The sequence below is a fragment of the Salmo salar genome, chromosome ssa16 (assembly GCF_905237065.1).
Source record: "Salmo salar chromosome ssa16, Ssal_v3.1, whole genome shotgun sequence".
In the NCBI taxonomy this organism is placed as follows: Eukaryota; Metazoa; Chordata; class Actinopteri; order Salmoniformes; family Salmonidae; genus Salmo; species Salmo salar.
Window position 1 is genome coordinate 57005174 of NC_059457.1, and position 14212 is coordinate 57019385.

The 14212-nt window shown below is 39.3% G+C and overlaps 1 protein-coding gene across 4 annotated transcripts in view; it reads left to right on the forward strand.

Moving 5' to 3' along the window:
• lpp (LIM domain containing preferred translocation partner in lipoma) overlaps positions 1-14212 on the forward strand; it is a 519001-nt gene that overhangs the window by 441470 nt on the left and 63319 nt on the right. For all 4 annotated transcript variants that reach the window (XM_045697474.1, XM_045697472.1, XM_045697476.1 and 1 more), the window contains one exon: positions 2778-2947. In XM_045697474.1, the coding sequence (XP_045553430.1) occupies positions 2778-2947 (170 nt within the window). The remainder of the gene's footprint in view (positions 1-2777; positions 2948-14212) is intronic.

Here is a 14212-nt window from a genome sequence, read left to right on the forward strand (position 1 = left end):
ACTACATCCCAGACTACATCCCAGACTACATCCTAGACTACATGCTAGACTACATCCTAGACTACATCCTAGACTACATGCTAGACTACATCCTAGACTACATCCTAGACTACATGCTAGAGACTACATCCTAGACTACATGCTAGAGACTACATCCCAGACTACATCCTAGACTACATGCTAGTGTCTGATTCTGTTATATCCCCCTGGTTAGTTATATAGACACAATGTCTGATATCCCCGTTTCCCATATCTCCACTCTGTGTGTCTGTACCACGCTTCAGATCCACCATTTAGAACAGACAGACAGTCAATCAGACAGTAAAGACAGTCAGACAGTCAAACAGTCAGTCAGACAGACAGTCAAACAGTCAGTCAGTCAGACAGTCAATCAGTCAATCAGTCAGACAGTCAATCAGTCAGTAAAAACAGTCACAGTTAATCAGACAGTCAAACAGTCAGTCAGTCAGTCAGTAAAAACAGTCAGACAGTCAATCAGACAGTAAAAACAGTCACAGTTAATCAGACAGTCAAACAGTCAGTCAGTCAGTAAAAACAGTCAGACAGTCAATCAGACAGTCAAACAGTCAGTCAGTCAGTCAGACAGTCAAACAGGCAGTCAGTCAGACAGTCAAACAGGCAGTCAGTCAGACAGTCAAACAGACCAGTCAGACAGACAGTCAAACAGACAAACAGTCAGTCAAACAGTCAGTCAGACAGTCAGTCAGTCAGTCAGTCAGACAGTCAATCAGACAGTCACAGTCAGACAAACAGACAATCAAACCGTCAGACAGTCAATCAGACAGTCAAATTTACAGCCAAGCAGTCAGTCAGTCAGTTAATCAGTCAGTCAAACAGTCAGTCAACACCAAATCAGACGTAGACAAAGCAAAAACAAAAAAGTTACTACAGAAACTAAACTTACATTTATTCAACACAATATCACACTGTCTTTTGTCTTCTTTCTTTGCCGCAAAGATTATATCTGTCTTTAGATGTGTGTAAAAAAGAAAACATTGTAAGATATATTTTCTAAAACCCATTATTGCAAGATATCGCTAATTAAATTGCTAGTGTTATTAATTGAGTCAAAGATAAACGTCACATTGAGTTGGAGACATCTTAAACTCAATTAAAGATATCTTCAAGTCAATTAAATTTATCCAAATGCCCTGTCCTACAAAAAAATGCAATCTAGCTCTTTCTAAAGCATTAATATCAGCTCACTACTTTGCCCTCAAAACACAAAGACAAGACAAGACTCTGAAGTTTTTAGTCTCTTTATCATTAAAACATTATAAGACTGTTTGACTTTTTTTCTAATCGATGCTGTCACTCTTATGTGATGTAGAGGTTCTAAAAAATTAAGTGTCCCCAATTAATCCCATCCTTATCCATGAACATGAGGATTTAGTGTATAAAGGGAGTGTTACACTTCATTTCATTTGACTCAAATTATACATCGGTATTTTCTTTCTCCCATTTTTTTTAAAGTACAGATCTACGGTTTGTCCGTTGAAACTATAACAGGATGGTCAATAACATTAGTGATAGCAATAGACAACGCTACCGTACCCATCTGAAACAGCTAGAAAATTATGCTCCCCCAGCGTCGTCTCCAGCGGCAAAAAATATCCAGCCAAGACCTCCTATGTCTTCAGATGTCGACCCTCCGATCACTTTGGTCCTTTCAACCGCTGACATAAACGAACAACTCGAGATATTCCCTTGAGATGCTATCAGGCCATGGATATGAAGCGTTCTCGGTGTCCGGTTCCTTTTTGACTTTGGTAGAAAAGCCTTACTTCATCACACACTTGATTACAGATCAATAGTTGTAGTCGATCTGTTAGATCTGATCTGTTCTAATCAAGGGGTTGATACCAGGATCATAAGACATAGAAGACAAGAGTTGTCTTTCATGATTTTTCTCTTTATCATTGATAAAGCTTATTACTTTGAGAGTAGTGGGGGACTGGTATGAGTTTCTGCAGACCCAATATATCTGCTCCGGTCTCTGTTGAAGTGTTCTGAAGTCTGTCATCTTATATGAGGCATCTGAAGGCCCTTTGATTAAGGACGTTAGCTAGTGATCAGAAAGTAACTGGTTCGTAAGGAAAGTTAGAACATAATATGGTTTATGATTGTCTCTCTCGAGTCACGATATGGAAACACTTTCTCTGTGGAGGGCACTTCTATACATTCACTATCATTCACTGTAGTGTCTTTATCTGCTCAAAACCGAGTCTCTTTCAGCTCAAAACCGAGTCTCTTTCAGCTCAAAACCAAGTCTCTTTCTGCTCAAAACCAAGTATTTTTCTGCTCAAAACCAAGTCTCTTTCTGCTCAAAACCAAGACCCTTTCTGCTCAAAACCGAGTCTCTTTCTGCTCAAAACCGAGTCTCTTTCTGCTCAAAACCGAGTCTTTTTCTGCTCAAAACCAAGTCTCTTTCTGCTCAAAACCAAGTCTCTTTCTGCTCAAAACCAAGTCTCTTTCTGCTCAAAACCAAGTCTCTTTCTGCTCAAAAACCAAGTCTCTTTCAACTCAAAACCAAGTCTCTTTCTGCTCAAAACCAAGTCTCTTTCTGCTCAAAACCAAGTCTCTTTCAGCTCAAAACCAAGTCTCTTTCTTCTCAAAACCAAGTCTCTTTCTGCTCAAAACCAAGTCTCTTTCTGCTCAAAAACTATGTACTGTAACACGTGTAGCAATAAGACCAGACAGTCAGACCTGTGGATGAACCAGTCTAACTTCCCACCTCCTCTCTTCCTCTACCCCAGGGCGGTGTGCCAGCTGTGGGGATAATGTGGTGGGTGAGGGTACCGGCTGTACTGCCATGGACCAAGTCTTCCACGTGGACTGCTTCATCTGCATGACCTGCAGTGGCAGGCTGCGCGGTAAACCCTTCTACGCCGTGGAGAAGAAGGCCTACTGCGAGCCCTGCTACATCGTGAGTCTCAGCCCATCTGTACACAACACACACACACACACACACACACACACACACACACACACACACACACACACACACACACACACACACAGTGTACAGACACAAACCCTTCTACGCCGTGGAGAAGAAGGCCTACTGCGAGCCCTGCTACATCGTGAGTCTCAGCCCATCTGTACACAACACACACACACACACACACACACACACACACACACACACACACACACACACACACACACACACACACACACACAGTGTACAGACACAAACCCTTCTACGCCGTGGAGAAGAAGGCCTAGTGCGAGTCCTGCTACATCGTGAGTTACACACACGCAGGCACACAGTGTGTGTAAAAGTTCTACTGAGCCCTGCTACATTGTGAATCTCGACCCATCTACCAATTTATTTCATCACTGCACTTGTTGTACCCTGCAAGTAACACTATGTGTGAAACATCCTGCATGTTCTCTGTCTTTCTGCCACCCAGAAGAACCAAACAGAGAGAGTTGTTATCATGTTTCCTCCTGAGTTAGAACAGAGAGAGTTCTGCGCATGCTCTGAGAATACGCCCTTGGAATACCTTCCCGGCCCTGCAACTGTTGACCAGATTAAAAGCCTTACTCATGTCTGCCTCGGGGAGCGAGATCACCCAGTCCTCTGTGTCAGCGGGGGCCCTCGTGCACAGCTTGGTGTTGTTTTTGTCAAAGTGTGCATAGAATTGATTGAGTTTGTCTGGTAGAGAGGTAACGTTAGGTAGATCACAGCTGGGTCTTCCTTTGTAATCCGTAATGGACTGTAGCCCTTGCCACGTGGGATTCCACCTTGTATATATCAAAAATATATAAGTATAAACAACAATGCAAAAAACAAACACAAATAAACAGAAACAACACAGCCTCCATACCTCATACACCATACCTCATACACCATACCTCATACCTCATACACCATACCTCATACCTCATACACCATACCTCATACACTATACCTCATACACCATACCTCATACACCATACCTCATACACCATACCTCATACACATACCTCATACACCATACCTCATACCTCATACCTCATACACCATACCTCATACACCATACCTCATACACCATAACTCATACACCATAACTCATACACCATACCTCATACCTCATACCTCATACACCATACCTCATACACTATACCTCATTCCTCATACCTCATACACTATACCTCATACCTCATACCTCATACACCATACCTCATACACCATACCTCATACACCATACCTCATACACCATACCTCATACCTCATACACTATACCTCATACACCATACCTCATACACTATACCTCATACCTCATACACCATACCTCATACACTATACCTCATGCACCATACCGCATGCACCATACCTCATACACCATACCTCATACACCATACCTCATGCACCATACCTCATACACCATACCTCATACACTATACCTCATACACCATACCTCATACACCATACCTCATACACCATACCTCCTACACCATACCTCATGCACCATACCTCATACACCATACCTCATACACCATACCTCATACACCATACCTCATACACCATACCTCATACCTCATACCTCATACCTCATGCACCATACCTCATACACCATACCTCATACACTATACCTCATACCTCATACCTCATGCACCATAACTCATACACCATACCTCATACACCATACCTCATACCTCATACACCATACCTCATACACCATACCTCATACCTCATACACTATACCTCATACACCATACCTCATACACCATACCTCATACCTCATACACTATACCTCATACACCATACCTCATACACTATACCTCATACACCATACCTCATACACCATACCTCATACACCATACCTCATACCTCATACACTATACCTCATGCACTATACCTCATACACTATACCTCATACCTCATGCACCATACCTCATGCACCATACCTCATACACCATACCTCATACACCATAACTCATACACCATACCTCATACACCATACCTCATACACCATACCTCATACACCATATCTCATGCACCATACCTCATGCACCATACCTCATACACCATACCTCATACACTATATCTCATGCACTATACCTCATGCACCATACCTCATGCACCATACCTCATGCACCATACCTCATGCACCATACCTCCTACACTATACCTCATGCACTATACCTCATGCACTATACCTCATGCACCATATTTCATACCTCATACACCATACCTCATACACCATTCTTCATACACCATAACCACATACACCATACCACATACACCATACCTCATACACCATACCTCATACGCCATACCTCATACGCCATACCTCATGCACCATACCTCATGCACCATACCTCATGCACTATACCTCATGCACTATACCTCATACACTATACCTCATACACTATATCTCATACACTATACCTCATACACAATACCTCATACACCATACCTCACACCATACCTCATACACTATATCTCATACACTATATCTCATACACTATACCTCATACACAATACCTCATACATACTATACCACAGCTACCATGTGTTTGTGTCCTCAGCTGTAGCCTCGAGGTTGGCAGCAATAGACCTGTCCTTTATTTTAGCACCAACCTCTGTGTTAATCCAGGGCTTTTGATAAGGGAAGTAGCAAACCTTCGCTGTGGGGACAACGTCGCTGATGATGTTTCCTGATGAAGCCCGAGACAGAGATGGTTAGGTCGTCCAGTCAGTGCTAGCAAAGCATCCTGCAGCATAGCCTCAGATTCATTGGATCATTTCTCTACGGAGCGGCGTCATGGGTACTTCCTGGTTTGAGATTCTGTTTGTAAATAGGAAGCAGGAGTATAGAGTCATGATCTGATTTGCCGAACGGAGGATGAGGGAGGGTTTTGTACGCTTGCTTGTGGGTAGAGTAACAGTGATCTAGAACTCTATCGCCCCCTAGTGGTGAAGGAGACGTGTTGATAGAAGTTGGGCATCACGTCTCTCAGTGACCCGGAATTAAAATCATCGGCAAACAAGGAAAGCACCTTTCGTTTTTTACTAAACGGTACGTTCTAAATAGCATGTAGTATGATTAGTACACTGTATGTAGTTTTAGTCGGTAGTAGACGACAGATTTCTGACACACCTGTGTCTTTTTAAGGATTAGACAGACTGTGCTGTGTGTCCCATATGGCATCCTATTCCCTTATTAAAGCCCTGGTCCAAAAGTAGTGCACTATATAGGGAAGAGCACTATGGGCCCTGGTCCAAAGTAGTGCACTATATAGGGAAGAGCACTATGGGCCCTGGTCCAAACTAGTGCACTATATAGGGAAGAGCAGTATGGGCCCTGGTCCAAAAGTAGTGCACTATATAGGGAAGAGCACTATGGGCCCTGGTCCAAAAGTAGTGCAATATATAGGGAAGAGCACTATAGGCCCTGGTCCAAAAGTAGTGCACTATATAGGGAAGAGCACTATGGGCCCTGGTCCAAAAGTAGTGCACTATATAGGGAAGAGCACTATGGGCCCTGGTCCAAAAGTAGTGCACTATATAGGATACCATTTGGGACGTTAGCCTGTGTGTCTCCGTGCAGGCAGCTCAGTATTCTGATCCATAGTACTTTATCTGGAGGTACATCTGATTGGTTAGATGAGACACAGTTGAAACACACTGCCGATGTTAACCGAGTATTAAAATCACATTAGAATGTTAGATTGGATTACTTCCCTTTGTAGATTGGATAACAAATAATATTCCCTCTTACACTGTTACCCCCCCCCCCCCACCACTATTACTGAGTCTCTTCCTTCCCCTTTTGTTTTCTCCAAATATGTCATTTTAAGAAAGTATTTTATTTATTCAACCAAAGAGTCTGATCAAAACAGGAACTGAGTTTCCAGTAAGATGTGAACAGAGGGACAGTTTCCAGTAAGATGTGAACAGAGGGACAGTTTCCAGTAAGATGTGAACAGAGGGACAGTTTCCAGTAAGATCGGGGTTTCTTGAGAAAACATTTCCAGAATCGATTTAGTTTGTGGCAAATTTGCTGTTTCAAAGATCTGGTTTGACCTCTAAATGGGGTCTCTCTTGCAAAATGAAATTGGATCTCAATGAGAATAACCTACATAAAAAGGAAACTGCTTCACTTCTCACCATGGAAGTCCCATTCAAAGTGAAACCACACATGAATGGTCTATTTCTAATTGAGGAATTCAGTCTGGCGTTGCATCATAATATGTTATGTCTCTGATGTTCTTGGGCTTTCCTCTCAACTCTCAACTTCCTCAATCCACTTTCCCAAGTTTTGCACAGATCAGAAGGAGATGACCCATATACAGTTACAGAGGGTCAAAGTTCATACCCCCCAAGACATGTTAACCTCTATGGGCTAGGTGGGACGCTTGCGTAACAGCCACTGCCAGCCTGTGGCGCGATTTTCAAAACCTTAAAAATCCTATTACTTCAATTTCTCAAACATATGACTATTTTACAGCCATTTAAAGACAAGACTCTCGTTAATCTAACCACACTGTCCGATTTCAAAAAGGCTTTACAACGAAAGCAAAACATTAGATTATGTCAGCAGAGTACCAAGCCAGAAATAATCAGACACCCATTTTTCAAGCCAGCATATAATGTCACCAAAACCCAGAAGACAGCTAAATGCAGCACTCACCTTTGATGATCTTCATCAGATGACAACCCTAGGACATTATGTTATACAATACATGCATGTTTTGTTCAATCAAGTTCATATTTATATCAAAAACCAGCTTTTTACATTAGCATGTGACGTTCAGAACTAGCATACCCCCGCAAACTTCCGGGGAATTCGCTAACATTTTACTAAATTACTCACGATAAACGTTCACAAAAAGCATAACAATTATTTTAAGAATTATAGATACAGACCTCCTCTATGCACTCGATATGTCCGATTTTAAAATAGCTTTTTGGTGAAAGCACATTTTGCAATATTCTAAGTACATAGCCCAGGCATCACGGGCTCGCTATTTAGACACCCGGCAAGTTTAGCACTCACCATAATCATATTTACTATTATAAAAGTTTGATTACCTTTTGTTGTCTTCGTCAGAATGCACACCCAGGACTGCTACTTCAATAACAAATGTTGGTTTGGTCCAAAATAATCCATCGTTATATCCGAATAGTGGCGTTTTGTTCGTGCGTTCCAGACACTATCCGAAATAGTAAAGAAGTGTCGCGCGCATGGCGCAATTCGTGACAATAAAATTCTAAATATTCCATTACCGTACTTCGAAGCATGTCAACCGCTGTTTAAAATCAATTTTTACGACATTTTTCTCGTAGAAAAGCGATAATATTCCGACAGGGAATCTCCTTTTCGGCAAACAGAGGAAAAAATCCCAAAGGCGGGGGCGGTCGGGGTCACGCGCATAAGCCCAGTGTCCCTTGATCGGCCACTGGAGAAAGGCGATAATGTGTTTCAGCCTGGGGCTGGAATGACGACATTCTGTTTTTTCCCGGGCTCTGAGCGCCTATGGACGACGTGGGAAGTGTCACGTTAGAGCAGAGATCCTTAGTAAATGATAGAGATGGAAAAGAAGTTCAAGAAATGGTCAGACAGGCCACTTCCTGTAAAGGAATCTCTCAGGTTTTGACCTGCCATTTGAGTTCTGTTATACTCACAGACACCATTCAAACAGTTTTAGAAAATTTAGGGTGTTTTCTATCCATATGTAATAAGTATATGCATATTCTAGTTACTGGGTAGGAGTGGTAACCAGATTAAATCGGGTATGTTTTTTATCCAGCCGTGTCAATACTGCCCCCTAGCCCTAACAGGTTAACCTCTCACCATTACCAATAACAGGGGAGGTTATTATTTACAATTAGTCACAGTACAATGGGTACCATTCATTTCTATTGGGCATAAAATCATCTGAAACGCAACCAAAACAAGCAGCAAATACACTCAACAAGTTTGTAGCATCACAAGCTTGATGTGGTCATTGCGTGCTAAGAATATGGAACCAAATACTACACTTTTGACTACTTTGTTGATAAGAATCTTTAGAGGTATCGATCATAGTCACCATGGCCATATAGTCATTATCTCATAGTTACCCTATCATATAGACATTATCTCATAGTTGCCTTATCATATAGTCGTTATCTCATAGTCACCCTGGCCATATCGTCGTTATATCATTGTCACCCTATCATATAGTCAATATCTCATAGTCACCCCTATCATATAGTCATTATCTCATAGTCACCCCTATCATATAGTCATTATCTCATAGCAACCCTTATCATATAGTCATTATCCCATAGTTGCCTTATCATATAGACATTATCTCATAGTCACCCCTATCATATAGTCATTATCTCATAGTTGCCTTATCATATAGTCATTATCTCATAGTCACCCCTATCATATAGTCATTATCTCATAGCAACCCTTATCATATAGACATTATCTCATAGTCACCCCTATCATATAGTCATTATCTCATAGTCACCATTATCATATAGTCATTATCTTATAGTCAAAAGGATCATGTAGCCATGGTCTCATAGTCACCATTATCATATAGTCATGATCTCATAGTCATAATTATCATATAGTCATGATCTCATAGTCAAAGTCACCCATATCATATAGTCAATATCTCATAGTCACCCTTATCATATAGTCATGATCTCATAGTCACCCTTATCCTATAGTCATGATCTCATAGTCACCCTTATCATATAGTCATGATCTCATAGTCACCCTTATCCTATAGTCATGATCTCATAGTCACCCTTATCCTATAGTCATGATCTCATAGTCACCCCTATCATATAGTCATTATCTCATAGTCACCCCTATCATATAGTCATTATCTCATAGCAACCCTTATCATATAGTCATTATCCCATAGTTGCCTTATCATATAGACATTATCTCATAGTCACCCCTATCATATAGTCATTATCTCATAGTTGCCTTATCATATAGACATTATCTCATAGTCACCCCTATCATATAGTCATTATCTCATAGCAACCCTTATCATATAGACATTATCTCATAGTCACCCCTATCATATAGTCATTATCTCATAGTCACCATTATCATATAGTCATTATCTTATAGTCAAAAGGATCATGTAGCCATGGTCTCATAGTCACCATTATCATATAGTCATGATCTCATAGTCATAATTATCATATAGTCATGATCTCATAGTCAAAGTCACCCATATCATATAGTCAATATCTCATAGTCACCCTTATCATATAGTCATGATCTCATAGTCACCCTTATCCTATAGTCATGATCTCATAGTCACCCTTATCATATAGTCATGATCTCATAGTCACCCTTATCCTATAGTCATGATCTCATAGTCACCCTTATCCTATAGTCATGATCTCATAGTCACCCTTATCCTATAGTCATGATCTCATAGTCACCCTTATCATATAGTCATGATCTCACAGTAAAAATTGTTCTATAGCCATTATATCATAGTCACCCTTATCATGTAGTCATTGTCTCATAGTCAAAATTATAATATAGTCATTATTCATAATCAAAATTATCATATCATGATCTCATAGTCACCCTTATCCTATAGTCATGATCTCATAGTCACCCTTATCCTATAGTCATGATCTCATAGTCACCCTTATCATATAGTCATGATCTCACAGTAAAAATTGTTCTATAGCCATTATATCATAGTCACCCTTATCATGTAGTCATTGTCTCATAGTCAAAATTATAATATAGTCATTATTCATAATCAAAATTATCATATCATGATCTCATAGTCACCCTTATCCTATAGTCATGATCTCATAGTCATCCTTATCCTATAGTCATGATCTCATAGTCACCCTTATCCTATAGTCATGATCTCATAGTCACCCTTATCCTATAGTCATGATCTCATAGTCACCCTTATCCTATAGTCATGATCTCATAGTCACCCTTATCCTATAGTCATGATCTCATAGTCACCCTTATCCTATAGTCATGATCTCATAGTCACCCTTATCCTATAGTCATGATCTCATAGTCACCCTTATCCTATAGTCATGATCTCATAGTCATCCTTATCCTATAGTCATGATCTCATAGTCACCCTTATCCTATAGTCATGATCTCATAGTCACCCTTATCCTATAGTCATGATCTCATAGTCATCCTTATCCTGTAGTTATCTCATAGTCACCCATATTCTATAAGAAAAATAATTTTATTTTATTTTATAGGGAAATAGATATTTATATTCTATAGGGAAATAAACATTTATATTCTATAGGGAAATATATATTTATGTATTATGTATTGTATTCATTGTTCCTCTTTAGTGCATTTAACTATACAGTTGAAGTCGGAAGTTTACATACACCTTAGCCAAATACATTTAAACTCCGTTTTTCACAATTCCTGACATTTAATCCTAAAAATTCCCTGTTTTAGGTCAGTTAGGATCACCACTTTATTTTAAGAATGTGAAATGTCAGAATAATAGTAGAGAGAATGATTTATTTCAGCTTTTATTTCTTTCATCACATTCCCAGTGGGTCAGAAGTTTACGTACACTCAATTAGTACTTGGTAGCGTTGCCTTTAAATTGTTTAATTTGGGTCAAACATTTCAGGTAGCCTTCCACAAGCTTCCCACAATAAGTTGGGTGAATTCTGGCCCATTCCTCATGACAGAGCTGGTGTAACTGAGTCAGGTTTGTAGGCCTCCTTGCTCGCACACACTTTTTCAGGTCTGCCCACACATTTTCTATAGGATCGAGGTCAGGGCTTTGTGATGGCCACTCCAATACCTTGACTTTGATGTCCTTAAGCCATTTTGCCACAACTTTAGAAGTATGCTTGGGGTCATTGTCCATTTGGAAGACCCATTTGCGACCAAGCTTTAACTACCTGACTGATGTCTTGAGATGTTGCTTCAATATATCCACATAATTTTCCATTCTCATGATGCCATCTATTTTGTGAAGTGCACCAGACCCTCCTGCAGCAAAGCACCCCCACAACATGATGCTGCCATCCCCATGCTTCACGGTTGGGATGGTGTTCTTCGGCTTGCAAGCCTCCCCATTTTTCCTTCAAACATAACGATGGTCATTATGGCCAAACAGTTCTTGCAAACTGTAGTCTTTTTTTTATGGTGGTTTTGGAGCAGTGGCTTCTTCCTTGCTGAGCGGCATTTCAGGTTATGTCAATATTGCACTCGTTTTACTATGGATATAGACACTTTTGTACCTGTTTCCTCCGGCATCTTCACAAGGTCCTTTGCTGTTCTGGGATTGATTTGCACTTTTTGCACCAAAGTACATTCAAAGTACATACCATCTACTGCATCTTGCCTATGCCGTTCGGTACATATTCTTATTCATTCCTTTACACTTGTGTGTATAAGGTAGTTGTTGTGAAATTGTTAGATTACTTGTTAGATATTACTGCATGGTCAGAACTAGAAGCACAAGCATTTCGCTACACTCGCATTAACATCTGCTAACCATGATTATGCGACCAATAAAATTGTATTTGATTTGATCTCTAGGAGACAGAACGCGTCTCCTTCCTGTGCGATTTTTGACGGCTGCATGGTCCCATGGTGTTTATACTTGCGTACTATTGTTTGTACAGATGAATGTGGTACCTTCAGGCGTTTGGAAATTGCTCCCATGGATGAACCAGACTTGTGGAGGTCTACAATTTCTTTTCTGTGGTCTTGACTGATTTCTTTTGATTTTCCCATGATGTCAAGCAAAGAGGCACTGAGTTTGAAGGTAGGCCTTGAAATACATCCACAGGTACACCTGCTATTGACTCAAATGATGTCAGTTAGCCTATCAGAAGCTTCTAAAGCCATGACATCATTTTCTGGAATTTTCCAAGCTGTTTAAAGGCACAGTCATCTTAGTGTATGTAAACTTCTGACCCACTGGAATTGTGATACCGTGAATTATAAGTGAAATAATCTGTCTGTAAACAATTGTTGGAAAAATGACTTGTGTCATGCACAAAGTAGATGTCCTAACCGACTTGCTAAAACTATAGTTTGTTAACAAGAAATTTGTGGAGTGGTTGAAAGTTTTAATGACTCCAACCTAAGTGTATGTAAACTTCCAACTTCAACTGTGTCTATATCCATATCTATACCTATCTATATCCATATCTATATCCATATCTATACCTATCTATATCCATATCCATATCTATATCCATTTCTATACCTATCTATATCCATATCTATATCCATATCTATACCTATCTATACCTATCTATATCCATATCTATACCTATCTATATCCATATCTATATCCATATCCATATCTATATCCATATCTATATCCATATCTATATCCATATCTATACCTATCTATACCTATCTATATCCATATCTATATCCATATCTATACCTATCTATATCCATATCCATATCTATATCCATATCTATATCCATATCTATATCCATATTTGTATCTAAATCCATATCTATATCTTTTTACATATCCATATCTATATCTTTTTACATATCCATATCTATACCTATCTATATCCATATCTATATCCATATCTATATCCATATCTATATCCATATCTATATCCATATTTGTATCTAAATCCATATCTATATCTTTTTACATATCCATATCTATATCTTTTTACATATCCATATCTATATCTATCTATATCCATATCTATCTATATCCATATCTATATCTATATCCATATCTATCTATATCCATATCTCTATCTTATATCTATCTATATCCATAACAATCCATATCTATCTATATCCATATCTATCTATATCTATATCCATAACAATCCATATCTGTCTATATGATAGGATAAAGTAATCCTTCTATCCCCACCCCCCCCACCCCCTAAAAGATTTAGATGCACTATTGTAAAGTGGTTGTTCCACTGGATATCACAAGGTGAATGCACCAATTTGTAAGTCGCTCTGGATAAGAGCGTCTGCTAAATGACTTAAATGTAAATGTATATCTATTTATATCTACATCTATCTATATCTATATCCATAACAATCCATATCTATAGCCATATCTATATCCATATTTATATCATATCCATATCTATATCCATATTTATATCATATCCATATCTATATCTATATCTATTTACATATCCATATCTATATCCATATCTATATCTATTTACATATCCATATCTATATCCATATCTATATCTATTTACATATCCATATCT